The 16,293-nt window shown below is 39.0% G+C and overlaps 1 protein-coding gene across 4 annotated transcripts in view; it reads left to right on the forward strand.

The window, feature by feature from the left end:
* nfic (nuclear factor I/C) overlaps positions 1-16,293 on the forward strand; it is a 105,365-nt gene that overhangs the window by 23,970 nt on the left and 65,102 nt on the right. For all 4 annotated transcript variants that reach the window (XM_056252377.1, XM_056252375.1, XM_056252376.1 and 1 more), the window contains exon 2: positions 9,541-10,072. In XM_056252377.1, coding sequence (XP_056108352.1) covers positions 9,541-10,072 — 532 coding nt within the window. The remainder of the gene's footprint in view (positions 1-9,540; positions 10,073-16,293) is intronic.

A 16,293-nucleotide genomic window follows, 5' to 3' on the forward strand; every position in this document is an offset into this window, starting at 1 on the left:
TTGTTCACAATGATCTTGTCCTCAGTCATTTAGAAACTTGGGGACATTTTCACAACTGGCAACCCCTTCTGCAAATGAACCAAGCAACTGCTGAGTGGAAAATACCATACAACTTTGCACACACAATTATACTTTCGTGTTTCGTGAGCCCCAATCTCTGCCAAAATCAGGGCACTGGAAGATGTTTGAAGTTAGTCAGGTTGCTTTCTGGATAGGAAAGGCCTAGCGATAAACTCTTTGGCACTTTTATTAAAAGAGACAACATTTTCCCATGTTTTAAAGGGACTGTTCACCCAAAAATAAAAATGTTGTCATCATTTACTCACCCACCTCATGTTGTTCCAATTCTGTATGAGTTTCTTTCTTCTGTTGAACTCAAAAAAAGATATTTTGAAGAATATGGGTAACCAAACAGTTGATAGGCCCCATTGATTTGCATAGTATATTTTTTTTCCTACTTTGAAAGTCAATAGGTGCCGTAAATTGTTTGGTTACCAACATTCTTCAAAATATATTTTTTGAGTTCAACAGAAGAAAGAAACTCATACAGGTTTGGAACAACTTAGTAAGTAATACAATTTTCATTTTTGGGTGAACCATCCCTTCAAATTATGATTTGAATTGAAGTCTTGCAATTGTTCCTTCCCCCACTCCCCTACTTCTATCAGACACATGAGGAACAAAGACTTGAAGATCTAGTGATTGTGAGACACTAATTGTTGCAAAGATTGAATCATGCATATAATTATGCTGGTCCATCTTTGTTTAAAATCGTAAGTACAAACCCTCTCCTTGTTCCATCAATGGGAGGTTCATTGCATTTCAGATGCTAATGAAACAGGTGCTTTTAGCTGTCATGGGAACATGAACCCTGTGACTTCATCCTATGATAGAAAGTCACATGCGTCTTTTGGAGTATGCTTTAGAAGTTAGTTTTTCCCGTTGTCCTTTGTGCTTATGAAATGAAATTTCCCACCATCTTTTTGCCCCATATTATCATATGATCTTTGTTTTCAGTAGTTCTTTTCTCCTCATAAATTCAATTTGCCTGATTAAAGGGGACGTATTTATTTATTGTAATTGAATTTAAGTTTTTTGGCTACAAGATTTTGAGTAAATATTATCTCAACGTGTAAGGAAAGTGTGTATTTGTAGATACCATATCTGGTCACCCATATTAATCACTTTTTTTGCTGTTAACTTGTAGAAATAAGTTCACTTAAGTCCTTGAGTGTGAGAAATTATAATTCTAAATCTATATACATATTTAAAAACTTTCTAAAAATAAGGCAGTATTATTTAAAAACAACTAGAAATTTGGGCTGTTAATTTATTTTAAAAAATCAAATCAATTAAATTAAATGCTGATTGATTTAACTTTAGAAGCCAATTAATTTCCATATAATTGACTGGATTGATTTGGACTGTATACTGTATGACAGGCTTAAGATGAATCGAGTTTGTTTAAACTGTATGTCTAAGACTCATTGGGCGTTCATACAGGACGTGCTCTTGCACCTCATTTGCACTAGTTCTTTTTTTTTTGCTCACATTCAGACTGGCATCTTTGGCCTGTGCACCGTATGTTGCTGATTTGAGCATTTTGCTACGTCACATTTTTATATTATTGTTTTAAATTAACAGTCCTACTAGATTTCTACTAGTTTCCTACTAGAAATAAAAATGTCACATCAAATAGACAGAGCAAACAGTGTAACCCAAATACCACTGCAGCACATCGTCCACCACACACTGCCTTTCCTCCTGAGAGAGGTTGGTTACCCAGCATCCCCCTCCTCTACATTATGATGCTGCGTGGCTGAGGGCTGACTCAGCGATTGTGCAGAAGAGAGAAAGAGAGGGAGGAAAAGAAAGAGGCAGTGTGAGTCACAGAACATCCACTTTGATCCAGTCAGCATTCAGAACCTCATCTCCCATCAGCCCACTGGGCACAGAGGAATAACCCACTGCAGTGCTCTGTGTCTTTGATAAGCTCTCAGATGTATCCAACAGTGTTTAGAAAGGAAGACACACAAAGGACTATAGAGATCTAACTTGTTCTCATGGTTAAATTGCTAATTCTTTAAAGGACATAGTGCTTTGTTTTTATTTTAGCAAGTGTTTTTTCTTTCAGATTTACGTGAGACAGTGTGGACTAATACAGTCTTAAAATTGTTCATTTTGGTAGTGCACATAATGTCAAGCAGTGATAGCAGAAAACTTTCAGAATTTGTATTAATATATTTTAACCTATATTTTTTTTTCTGTGGAGCACAAGGAGCATTAATATTCAATGGATTATATTCCATGTTTTATGGAAATATTGCTTGACTTCCATTGTTTAACGCTTTCATCAGAAGAGAAGCTTGGAGATTCTGCTAAATATCACCTTTTGTGTTGCTCAGAAGAAAGTCATACTTGTTTCGCAAGAAATGAGGGTGAGTAAATGATGACAAAATTAGCAGAATTTCTCTTCTACGTTTGTATACATTTAAATCAAAAATCTAAAAAAGTGTCAATTTTCCATTTACTATTCGGCTCAATAGTTTTTAAATTATATTTGCTTGGTGATATTTTAGTGCATATTTTATTGCTGTAAAACTTGTATAGAAAGGATGCAGGACAATGAAATACCCAGAATATCTCATTCTAAATGTGTCCCAAACAGAAGCATGCCTATTCTTCCCTGTTTTGTTGTGTCTCTGAAAGAATGTCGAAGTTGAATCCATTACCCAGATCCTAGACGATCCACTTCTCAGCCAGTCAGTAGAAAGAGAAAGAAAGTGCTTTTGGCAACAGCAGTGCAACAGTGCAGGAAGGGTGGGGGTGAATGTCTGCTGTTAATGCTCAGAGGGCATTCTGGGTAAATTGCAGTGTTACAAAAATTCAAGGCTTACTGGCATTTTCTTTCCCTTGGCACACTGCTCTCTGCATGAGGTGAAAGGTGAATCATAGCAAAGTATGAAAACAGCGTTATTTAATTGATCGCTACATATGGTTTTACTAAAATAGTAGTTTTAAAAGCAGCCGTTATTTTTATTACTAATGATGTGTCTTGGAAAATCTTCTAATTTTTCAGGATCATAGTCAATCTTCAATTCCCCCGACCACGTAATTTGGGGGAAAACTGTCTGGGAAAAGCTCAGCCCAGGACACATGCTTGTGACACGCAGAGTGACCATAGCAACACTTTGTGTGGGTGTGTGTGACCGCAACACCCCAATTTTGTCATCATTTGGACTTCTCCACTCCTTCTCTCATTCCCGTTCTTTCTCTCTTTGTCTGTACTTGGAAAAAGATTTGCGCAAAAGAAAAAAAATCACATTCTCTGTTTAAGACATAATAAAGATGGTATCCGAGCAACGGACAGGAATAAAAACACATTTCCCTGAGCTCCGCAATAACAAAATGATTCAATTACTGCATAAATACAGCTGTGTGTGTGTGTGTGCGGCTGACAGAGCGAGAGCGGCTGAGTTGGTAGGCCTGGCTTTTTTAGGACACTCCAGCGGTCACCGTTTCCCTCATGCTATCACAGCCGCCCTGCCATCAGCCTCCGTCAGATCAAAGATGCTCAGTTCATCTGCCATAATGAAGCCATTCATCAGCTGTGTTTATCAATAACATTCTCATCCTTAATGTGCACACGAAATGCAGTCAGAGCGCTCTTCTCAGACTGATTGTAGTAAAAACAGAGCATTCCGTTGGAGCGCGTCCAGGCCTAATATGGAAAAAGACAGAGTAGGCAGGAGAGGGAAAGAAGGAAAGAGAGAAATGCAATATGCTTCTCAGTTCTCCACTAAAAGTCTTCATGTTGGTGTTGTAAATAATGTAGCTGTAAAGCGGAGAGTTTATATTATTTCCAGGCCTCTTACACATTGAGCTGTGGTGCTTATGTGGGTGACACAGGTTCAAGTTCAGCTGATGTTGTTTCTCCTCATCATTTACCATTTATTCTTATCAAGAGCTTGGCTGTATGATGGTATATATTGTGTGATGCGTGTCTGCTGGTAGAAATTATGCTATACACTCACCTAAAGGATTATTAGGAACACCTGTTCGATTTCTCATTAATGCAATTATCTAATCAACCAATCACATGGCAGTTGCTTCAATGCATTTAGGGGTGTGGTCCTGGTCAAGACAATCTCCTGAACTCCAAACTGAATGTCAGAATGGGAAAGAAAGGTGATTTAAGCAATTTTGAGCGTGGCATGGTTGTTGGTGCCAGACGGGCCGGTCTGAGTATTTCACAATCTGCTCAGTTACTGGGATTTTCACGCACAACCATTTCTAGGGTTTACAAAGAATGGTGTGAAAAGGGAAAAACATCCAGTATGAGGCAGTCCTGTGGGCGAAAATGCCTTGTTGATGCTAGAGGTCAGAGGAGAATGGGCCGACTGATTCAAGCTGATAGAAGAGCAACTTTGACTGAAATAACCACTCGTTACAACCGAGGTATCCAGCAAAGCATTTGTGAAGCCACAATACGCACAACCTTGAGGCGGATGGGCTACAACAGCAGAAGACCCCACCGGGTACCACTCATCTCCACTACAAATAGGAAAAAGAGGCTACAATTTGCAAGAGCTCACCAAAATAGGACAGTTGAAGACTGGAAAAATGTTGCCTGGTCTGATGAGTCTCGATTTCTGTTGAGACATTCAGATTGTAGAGTCAGAATTTGGCGTAAACAGAATGAGAACATGGATCCATCATGCCTTGTTGCCACTGTACAGGCTGGTGGTGTTGGTGTAATGGTGTGGGGGATGTTTTCTTGGCACACTTTAGGCCCCTTAGTGCCAATTGGGCATCGTTTAAATGCCACGGCCTACCTGAGCATTGTTTCTGACCATGTCCATCCCTTTATGGCCACCATGTACCCATCCTCTGATGGCTACTTCCAGCAGGATAATGCACCATGTCACAAAGCTCGAATCATTTCAAATTGGTTTCTTGAACATGACAATGAGTTCACTGCACTAAAATGGCCCCCACAGTCACCAGATCTCAACCCAATAGAGCATCTTTGGGATGTGGTGGAACGGGAGCTTCGTGCCCTGGATGTGCATCCCACAAATCTCATATTCTAAAGAATGCTTTCAGCACCTTGTTGAATCAATGCCACGTAGAATTAAAGGACAACTCCGGCGCAAAATGAACCTCGGGTGTAATAACACATTGGTACAGACTAAATCGTTCCCTGAGTTTTTTTTTAATGATAATCGAATATAAAGAGTTTTATCTCTAAAAACAGTTAAGCTTATAACGCTAGTATATTGGGCATCGAGTAAGCAAAAAGAGATCGCTAGTTAATACCATTAACAAGGCTCAAATTAGCCCCACACTAACACGGCAGCATAATGAGTGTCCTTACATGCAAACCGAAGCATTGAGAACTTTGTAAGTGTATAGACAGTTTAATAAGAAGATACTTTACACAGACAGTACAGTTAGCGCATACAGACAGCAGCCATCTTGGAAAGCAGCCTCGATCAATCGAACCACGAAGGTGAGCGAACAGTACGTGTAGATATTGAAGATAAGATAAATTATATTTATTTTTTTATTTTCTCTGTTGCGTTCAGTGCTTCTCTTATGCGCTCAGTGCTTTCTTCCGGAAACAACGGACCATATGAGATTCCAAGTCACAGTTCAGCTCACGTATCACCGTGTTCGTGGTTTGACTGATCGAGGCTGCTTTCCAAGATGGCTGCTGTCTGTATGCGCTAACTGTACTGTCTGTGTAAAGTATCTTCTTATTAAACTGTCTATACACTTACAAAGTTCTCAATGCTTCGGTTTGCATGTAAGGACACTCATTATGCTGCCGTGTTAGTGTGGGGCTAATTTGAGCCTTGTTAATGGTATTAACTAGCGATCTCTTTTTGCTTACTCGATGCCCAATATACTAGCGTTATAAGCTTAACTGTTTTTAGAGATAAAACTCTTTACATTCGATTATCATGAAAACAAATCTCAGGGAACGATTTAGTCTGTACCAATGTGTTATTACACCCGAGGTTCATTTTGCACCGGAGTTGTCCTTTAAGGCAGTTCTGAAGGCGAAAGGGGGTCAAACACAGTATTAGTATGGTGTTCCTTCCTAATAATCCTTTAGGTGAGTGTATATTGCAGATGTTTCAATGTATGTACACGTTAGCGACACAGAAAGTAATACAAAATTACTACCAAAATAGTCAGAAACCTCTTAATTAAAAGTTGTTCCTCTTCTTGTGCATTGTGGCTAGTTATTTGAAACCTAATATTTAAAAAAATATTTAAAAAACTTTATTTTATGATTTATATAGCTAATCATGTATAACTTGCCACATAAATACAAAATTCAACTGATGTACTGTGACATGTTAATATATTATCACTTTAACAGCAGCTTTAAATGTGACTCATCTAATCAGAATTAAATTTTATTCAGTGTTTGGTTTTAATTTAAGAGATGTGTGTGCGTGAATTACCTGTCTCTCTCTCTATTAACAACGAAGCTAGGAGTTTAATTACTTTAAAACCAGCAATATTACCCCCTCATTGCAGGAAAATATAATGTAGCATTTCAGTAGCGAAGCTATTTTAGTAATAAAAGTCACGGGGCAGCGTTGATAACAAGTTTCTGTGTGTGCGCAGCGCAATCTCTGCTCTCTGTGTGTGAGTGACGTATGATTGCGTGCGCTTAATATAGAACGGTGATTAAATTGACTTGGCACTACCTGTGCATTAAACCGTTTTATTGCACACCTTCCAGCCAATCAGAATTGAGTATTCAGACAGACCATGGTATATGTATATATATATGTATTTGTACACATTTATTTGTTTAGTAATTAATTATTTCTTCAGTTATTTTATTTTATTGCAGAAGTGGTCCTTCGTCGTACTGTGATTTATAATTTTGGTTGTGATCAGGAAACCTGTTTGCAATTCTGTTTAGCGACACTAGTGATGCAGAAATTACCCAGTTTCCCAGTCCTATGTGTGCTTTATCCTGGTTTGGGCCTCATCTGACCTGCCTTTTTTCCAAGGCTGCGGAAAGGAGAAAATGCCCAACAAATGTTTATTTTTGCTGGAGTGGTTGGTGCTGAAGCTAGAGCAATCAATGAAAGGAGCTCTAAAAAGAAGAAAATACGTCCACACATGTTTGCAGGGAAACAGGCCCATCTCTAATCCCCCCTCTATTCCTGAAATCACTATTTCCTCCTGGCGTTTCCTTCCTGGAAATTTCCGTTGTCACTGGGTGCAAATTGTGTCCAGACTTCACTGAGCTCTCAAGCCAGAATGTCCGTTTGAAAATTTGTTCAATGGATCCAAATTTAGTTTGGAAAACTATTTTGGGTCAAACTATTTTGGACATTAACACAGCTAAATAAAACGACCCTACCGTTTCTCTAAACACGTGCAGTTGAACCTGGGGAGGGTTTAGCAGTTTTTTGGACATCGTATCTTGTGTCTGTTTGTACAGCTTGGTTCTCTGTTTTTTGTCAGCCTTAACTTCCCATATTCATTCATTTATTCTTTCTTTCTTTCTTTCTTTGTAAATCTTTGTAAAGTTTACTCAGAAACTGTATCAGTTCCGACGGTTCAGAGTCGGCTGATTACAGATGTGAGTGTACAGTGAGTCTGCAGGCCTCTCAACCTTCCAATTTTTGCACCCTGTTTGCTTTCAGCTTGTCCCGGTTCAAAAATTTAAATAGCTGGAAATAAAAAAAAAATTGCCCTGCTGTTGCTATTGGGTTAAAAAAATTATGTAAAAAGCTGCACAAGGACAGGGCAGTCAGTTTTTGTGCTCTCCGTGTCTGAATAAGTTACATATGCAAATTGGGTCCTTTCAAAATGTTGCACTAGAAACTATATTCTGCTCAAAACATCATTTGTGATTAGATTCAAGGATATTTGGGGCTGTTTTTTCCCCCACAACATGTATTGGTAAAGCATTGTAATAAACAGAAATGTCTCTCAAATCCTCATACAAAATTAAGTAAAATTGTTAATACATTTTTATTCATTTATATTCATCAAGGGAAAAAGGAATACATTATTATAATTATAATTATTTAAAATATTAATAATTATTATAATAATTCCTTTTTTCCCTTGAAGCAAGGATATCAACATAGTCTGGGTTGTATTTTTTTTCATTTATCTTAAGTAGGATTGTTCATGGTTGTCATGATTTGTGTCCAACTGTACTATTTTTGAAATGCTATCCTAAATGCATGATTTTGACTAGTTGCATTTATTATTTGCATAAAGCATTGTTTTTTTTACCCCCGCTGCTGTCCATGGCCTATCAGAACATGCCTAAGGTTTATTTTTGGCTCATGGCCTGCCAGTTGAGATCTTGAGGGTTGTGTCTTGAGGTAGGTGTTTAAGGAAAGGAATGTTTTAGGTTAAGACAGTAAATGTTCTGGTGTTTCAGGAGATGGTTTCTGTGAAGCAGCTGTAGTAGTGTAAGAGCCTTTCGCTGCCGTAAGCTGTAGAACTGGCTTATCGCATGAGATCCACAGCGTGCCGAAGTCACGTCTCATTATGTTCCTTTAAAACCTGCTCAGTGCTCGCAGCACAACCAGACCGGGGAGCTCTGTGATTTCTCTTTCTTTTTTTCTTTATTTCTCCCTGTTTGAATTACTGCGGCCAAGCAGCCCTTGGCCATTTCTCTCTCTCTGTGGTTGCATTGTGCCTAAGCAGAAGTGACACACTGGTAACTATGTCATGCTATATTGATGCAACAGCTGACATCATTCAGCTTGATTCTGAGTTTCATTACTTTGCCATAAGCGCAAAACCCTCCTATTGAACAGCTTCATTCGCATGTGGGGATTTTTCTGGCTGATGATTATCACAGAACTGTAAAGCAGCGCTCTCATTATGACTGTTTTATGCACACACATGCACAAATGGTCACGGCAGTGCGCACAGAGCTTCGAGTCTTGTTAATGATAATTGATAGATGCGCATGTTTAATGTTCGGTTGGGGTTTTAGTAACATTTATAGCACGGTCTGGTGCTAGTTTAGGGGTTTAGAAATGGTCAAATATGGAAGTAATTAGTCAGACCAAATGAATGCCGCACTAAACGGTTAAGAGACTGCGGTCTGCGACGTGCCTGGGAGGTACATCTGTGTGTGTTGTTGTTGTTGAAAACTTACCACTGAAAGTGAAAATAGTCAACAAAACATAATTGGATGAATGATGACTGCACATGGGGCTTCGGCAAAAGATGGAAACAATGGAGGACTGTGGGTGGGTGCGATAGAAAACTCAACACAATTAACTGTGAAATCTGTTGAATATCATTGAGACTTTTTTAAAAGACAAAATTAAATCTGGAATTTACGTTTTCTGTTTTGGTAAACAACAGCGAAAGGGAAAAAACACATTTCAATAAATGCGTCAATACAGAAAGGAGCCAAGATGATTCATTTCCTCTTTGTACTCGAATTGAACTGCAGATGTGGCTTTTGCTTGTCAGACAACACAATGAGTAAACAACACAATGAATAACTCGTCTTTTGCTGTTCTTTTCCAGGATGAATTCCATCCGTTCATCGAGGCGCTGCTGCCGCACGTGCGTGCCTTCGCCTACACCTGGTTCAACCTGCAGGCCCGCAAGCGCAAATATTTCAAAAAGCACGAGAAGCGGATGACCAAGGATGAAGAGCGCGCCGTCAAGGACGAGCTCTTGGGTGAGAAGCCCGAGGTCAAACAGAAGTGGGCGTCACGCCTCCTCGCAAAGCTCCGCAAGGACATCCGGCCGGAGTGTCGGGAGGACTTTGTGCTGTCCATCACAGGGAAGAAGCCTCCGTGTTGTGTCCTCTCGAACCCAGACCAGAAGGGGAAGATGAGGCGCATAGATTGCCTGCGTCAGGCGGATAAGGTCTGGCGTCTGGACTTGGTGATGGTGATTCTGTTCAAGGGCATCCCGCTGGAGAGCACGGACGGGGAACGGCTGGTCAAAGGTGGCCAGTGCTCCAATCCCATTCTCTGCGTCCAGCCCCATCACATCAGCGTGTCCGTCAAAGAGCTGGACCTCTACCTCGCCTACTTTGTGCAGGAGAGAGGTGAGTTTGCACACCTGCTACACTAACATTGGTTTTGCGCATGTGAACAAATCCTCGCCAGTACCTGGGGGAGAGGATGGTTCTCAGAACTACGCTTCCGCTGAACCGTGATGACAGTACTGGGAAGTCCTGTTGTGCAGAGGTACAGAGAAAACTTAAGTTTGTTGAGTGGCAGTTTGGTATGTGGCGTAAATCACAGAAAGATGCTCTGGCTCGTTTTTCTGAGAAAGCTGTTGACTCATCATCCTGTGCTGCTTGGTACCAGGAGCGCCAAAATTTTAGTGCAGCTTTGGCTTGCAGGCCACAGAATACACCGTGAGGCACCGCACTAGTCGACTTTTTTCAAAGCAGAGCTGTACTGTCAGAATCACCGACGGGAAGTTGGTTTTAATCAGAGAGACTGAAAGGGAGTTTAAAACATAAGCAGAGCCAAACACTGTAAATCATTTAAAATAAGTGGGTCTGCTCTGACAGGCAGATAGATGTGTTTCAAGTTACTAAATGTTTTTTGTTGAAATAGAACTTTTATGAAAGCTGTTGGGATACATGAGCTGATGTACTATTTAACCTGTATTCATCATCTGTGAATCATCTGCTGAAGTATGAAACCATAATCAGTGTTTCCGCTACATTCATTCTGCCGTGGCGGGCCGCCACACCTAAAATCATCCCGCCACGGCTGCAGCTTCTCGGTCCGATATTGTATGTGTTATTGTTAAGCCCCACTAAAGGCATACAAAACATTGTAAAGCACCATAAAGTTTTCGCACTATATTCCAAGACTTCTAAAGTCATTCAATAGCATAATGTGAGGTAAAAATTTATATTTAAGTCGTTAAGTTAAAGTTAATGGAAACTCATCTCTCCTCAGTCATTCTCCATTCGGCATTCAAACAGCACGTCACGTTCGGTTACGACAGTAACACGACGACACTCTCTTCAAGATCAATGTTCCCATTATTATACTTTATCTGTAGATAAAGGTCTATAGTTTGCATAAAATTACTTTATCTTGCTGGAGTTTATTGCGCTTTCTAAATCATATTCCTTTCTCCCGGGTGTCTGTTACTACAGCACTAGAGTAGAGAGCACTATGAATTGTTCTTCATGCTTCATGTAAGTTAACTGAAATTTAAAACTGTTAAAAAAAAAAGGCTCAATAAACTGTTGCATAGGTATAATACATTAAGCATAGATAGATATAATATCTTCGCTTTGTGCTTTGAACTTTTCAATGCGAAGCGCTGCACGCTGTGACTTCGCGTTGCTTCAAGTGCATCATTCTGCGCATGGGATGTGCATAATCGCTTAGGGGAGGTTTAAACACCTGGGATAAGGGGGCGTGGCCAATGGGAATATCACTCATGGGCCACGCCGAAATGGGCCTGCCACCACGGCTGGAAAAAAATCCTAGAGGAAACACTGATAATCATTTTGTATTCAAAGGATACATAATTATACAGAGATAAACTTCAAATAAACACAGAATTTCTATATTTTTATATACACTGTCATTCAAAACTTTGCAGTCTGTAAGATTTTATTTGATAAATTGATCAAAAGTGACAGTAAATACATTTATAATGTTAAAAAACAGACAAATGCTTTTTAAAAATATTTTTAATTCAAATAATCATAAAAAATAATAATAAATTTTTATTGAGCACAAAATCAGCATATTAGGAATGATTTATGAAGCATCGTATGACAATGAAGACTGAAGTAATGGCTGCTGAAAATTCAGCTTAGCCGTCATAGAAATAAATTACTTTTTAGAATGTATTCAGAGAAAACATTATTTTAAATTTGTAATATTTCAAAATATTACTGTTTTTACTGTATTTTTTAAATAAATGCAGCCTTGGTTTGCGACCAAGAGACCATTTACAAAAATAAAAATCTTACCAATTTAATCATTGTTTAAAAAAAAAAAATGTTTGTAAAAATGAACTTATAACAGTTAAAGCCAAATAAACAACCTTGCACATTGTTTCAAATATATGAATTTAATAAATGTATAAATTTAATAATAACTTTAATAAACTGAATGTAAACTTAGTAACTTGGTATCTGCACGAGAATGCCAGTAAGCAACCTGGAAAGAATATGCTGTATTTATCCATAAAGCAAACTCCAGCCACTGGACTCAAACTGATAAGCCGTAACCAGAAGTTCATCCACCTAGAAAAGTAGTCAGACCTCAGAAAGATGATTCAGGCAATTTAACGGCTTAATCAACAACCATTTTTACTGCAAATTTCTTGAACTCAACGACAAACTTCACATTTATGCTCTCCCTAAGCTTCCGTTGTATATGTATAACTGTAAATGCATTTTCCGTTTGTTTTTGAAAACCAGTATGAGTAAAGCATGAGTCAACATTATTTTCTGTGGTAATTAACAGCATGGCACAGATGATGTCTATAGACACTATATAGAAGTTATAAATATAACTTTAAAGTAAAACCGTTCACTGTAATTCAGAAATAATTCTGTAGAAGTATAAGATGCTCAGTCTCTGTGACAGCATGGTGTGTGTATGTTGAGGATGTGCAATGCATATAAGTTCAGTTGAGTGGTCAATGTGACAGGATGATAAAGTGTGTGTGTGTGTGTGTGTTCAGTGCAGCAGCAGTTAGAGTGACTCGACGTTCTAAGTTGGCCTATGTGTGAATGTTGCGATCTCTCTCAAATTCCCTCTGTGCTAGATTGTGTTCCAAACTTTTATTAAATTACCAGGTCTCAATGGTGTTGGAATTGTGTATTCTCTTTTTCATTGTACTCTAAATCTATACAGAAGAGTCTTGTGTTTGTGCACCTTAAATATATGCATACCAATCAGGCATGTAAATGGAATTGATTGACTCTCAAAACTCTTTATACTGCAGTTAGTTCCGGTCCTCAAATATGATAAACAGTCCAACAACTTTTTACCATTTGTATCACTTCACTTGTGTTTGCAGTGATACAGACCCGAGTACAGAATCGCTCAAAAGTTTTTCGAAAGAAGTCTCACCAAGGCTGCAATTATTAAATCAAAAATTATAATATATTTTTTTAAATGTAATTTATTCCTGTCATGGCAAAGCTGAATTTTCTGCAGCCATTACTCCAGTCTTCAGTGTCACATGATCCTTCAGGAATCATTCTAATAAGCTGATTTGGTGCTCAAGTAACTTTTTATTAATGTGGAAATCAGTTGTTCTGCTTAGTACTTTTCTGGAAAGCATATTACATTTATTTCAGTGTTTTTTTTTCCAGTATTCTTTGATGAATGAAAAGTTCAAAATAACAGCATTTACTTATAATACATCTAAATCTTTAAAACGGTAGTTTATTTATTAAATAGATGTCACACCATTCCACTCACATATTGTGTTCCAGTCTGTTTGATTCTTTAGCTCTTTAAGTTTTTAGGAACTAAAAACTTTTATTAGTCATTTGTTGTATAAAAACAATATCACATCAGCATGAGTGCTGTAGAAGGATAGAAATGCTTGCCAAGCATTTGAAAATCTACGGTTGCAGCCTGCCTTTTTTTCTCTGTCTTTCACTCCCTTACTCTCTCGTTCTTTCTCTTTTCCGCCCCTTTTTTCTCTCCGCCCCCTCAGGCGACCTTCACCCTCAGTTGTCTGGGTCAGACAGGCAGCCTGCATGTCACCTGACCTGCCTAATAGCCTACAAACTCCTTGTTGTAAACAGTCCGATAAGGAACTGTCCATTCACCCTCACTTCTACTAATGGCAGCACCACAGAGAGAGAAGGAGAGGGAGTGCAAGGAAAAGAAAAAGGGGGAGTGGCTGAAAGAAAGGCGAGAGTAAAAGAGGCATACAGTCAGCATTTGCGCTTAAAGGCACAGGGCCATCTTTCACTTGCAAGGCATGCTCAAATTCCATTCATCTCGGTGAAGTTGAACAGGGCCGGCAGTGTTTCTGCAGCAGCAGCTGTGCGTATTAGTGTGTGTGCGCGCTGAAACTTTCAGCTCTGTTTCGGTATCTTTGCTAATGGAGCGAAGAGCAGGGTGGGGCGGGGGTCCCGCATGGCGGCCAGATCGAGAAACAGTGGCCATTACTCTTACTGCCCTCCTTCTCTCATTCAACAGACTATTCGCTTCGCAAAACGATTTAACCGCAAGTCTCTCGGGGTGAAACGGCTCCCTCGAAAGATGATCAAATTAATTACATTTTTGAAAGATTAGGCTACCAGCCTCATTAGAGATATACGATTTATCTAGCTCTCAGTTTAAGCCGTATCGGTTTCCAGCAGGGTCACATGACCTGGCTTGTGCCCCAGTCCTCCTCTGATCTTTTTTTTATAACTCTCAAGCTCTGAAGGTTTTGCTGGGACAATAAATATTTCACTTGTCAAAACAAACAGGATGGTGGTTTGAGCGAACCAGAAGACACGGTTGGTTTTGGTGGCACTGGAGCCATCTGTGCCAGATATCAAGCCGTGGCTCAGTCTCCAGGCCCCGGTATCCTGGCCTTCGTGTTCGGTGAACAAAGAGGCACTAAAACCTATAGACTCTCTATCCATTTGTTTTACATGTGAGAATGCACTATTAGTCAGCCAAGCAGGAAGATGCAGCAAACACACACGTGCACGCGCACGCACGCACACACATACACATGTTCAGTAAACACTGAGGAGCTGGAATGTGCTCCAGTGCTCTGGCAGCGGAAATTTGGGAGGGGTGGGAGAAAGAGGGTCAGCTCAGGTCAAGTTCACAGCGCTGTCAGCCTCCAACAGGGGGAGGTGTTCAGCGTGCTTATCTTCTTAAAGGGCCAGCAGCCTGTGAAGCAAAGCAGCACATGCTGGGGTATAACAGGAGAACTTTTCAATGTTTTATCATTTTTTTTTATTTTTTTTTTGAAAAAAAAAAAATACATTTTTTTATATAACATTTTTAACTCTCTTGTACTCTACAAGTACTGTATGTCAGTAATAATTGCGTTTGTAAGTTACGTTATAATAATTCTGTAATAAGCTGTAACATCAAATATACAATGGGGTTCTGATACCATATTGAAAATTCAATCTAATTTAATCTTGTAAATACACACATTTTTAGTAATTGGGTACATTTTAAACTAAGAAATGTTTTTTCAGAGACATTTTTCAGATTCAGTTCTGCATTTCTAGGTAACTAATCAAATGAGTAAATCGACATTAGTGACATTGGTCATGTGAACTCTCTTAAGATGGTCAGATGGCACAAGGCGCTCTTTGGATCCTTCTCAAATCATGCGGGAGAACATGATCATCAGATTTGTAACTTGTGGAGTTTATGCAGATTGAGTGCTACTGTCAATAAAGCATGAGAGATACAAACCATGAAATAAGACAACTTTTCTCTCAGGTTGTTATGCTGATAATATAATTTCTCCTGAAAAAGTTGAAGTAGAATAGTGACATATTTTCACTGGTGTCTCAGATTTTTGGATCTCAATGTACTTAAAGCGAAGATATTGTTACTGACAATCAAAGGTGCGATTTCCTGAAACAAAACAAGACTTGCTCGCTTGTGGCTGAAGCTTGCGGGTCTTACGAAGAAACATCAAAGTGTTCCAACCCCACAGAACTTTCTTTTCACACTTTACTGATCCTTTAGATATTTCAGTGAAAGACCTGCTATTTACAGTAAATAACTGTTAGCCTAATCCTGCCTGCTTTCTAAACGGCGCTTCCTGAGAGAGAGAAAGCACTCTTGTTAAAAGAGTCTGACATGCAGCCTCTCTGTCTGGAGGGAGAAACCCTTGGAGTTGGAATATGTCAATATTCAGTTCAGTAACAACTCATAGAGGAATCAAAGCTCCATTATATCATGTCAACTTTTGACTCGGTTTGTCTTTACACCACTAAAAACTTGCACTGTTGCATGAGGGTCCTATCTGTAAGATGTCTGGCTTTTTTGTTTTTGCCATTAATTATATCTATTCAGCATTACAGTAGAATTGAAAGCTATCAATTTTAACATTTATTAGGCTTTAAATATAACAACATTTAATTGAATCAACTTCAAAAAAATGTTTGGGGCCAGTCAGACAAGTTCAGATTTTTACTTGCCCTGCCAAAGTGCACAAAAAAGTCTTTGTTTATGTTGTTTTTGACCCATGTAACCTTGTAAACAGTGCTTTAAGATTTGCAGGTAGGTCTAACCGTTAGGAAATTTACAACAGTTTTATAAAGTTATCAAACACTTCACAATCTTCACTGCTTAA

The sequence above is a fragment of the Rhinichthys klamathensis genome, unplaced genomic scaffold (assembly GCF_029890125.1).
Source record: "Rhinichthys klamathensis goyatoka isolate OS25496 unplaced genomic scaffold, OSU_Roscu_1.1 h1tg000094l_1, whole genome shotgun sequence".
NCBI lineage: Eukaryota > Metazoa > Chordata > Actinopteri > Cypriniformes > Leuciscidae > Rhinichthys > Rhinichthys klamathensis.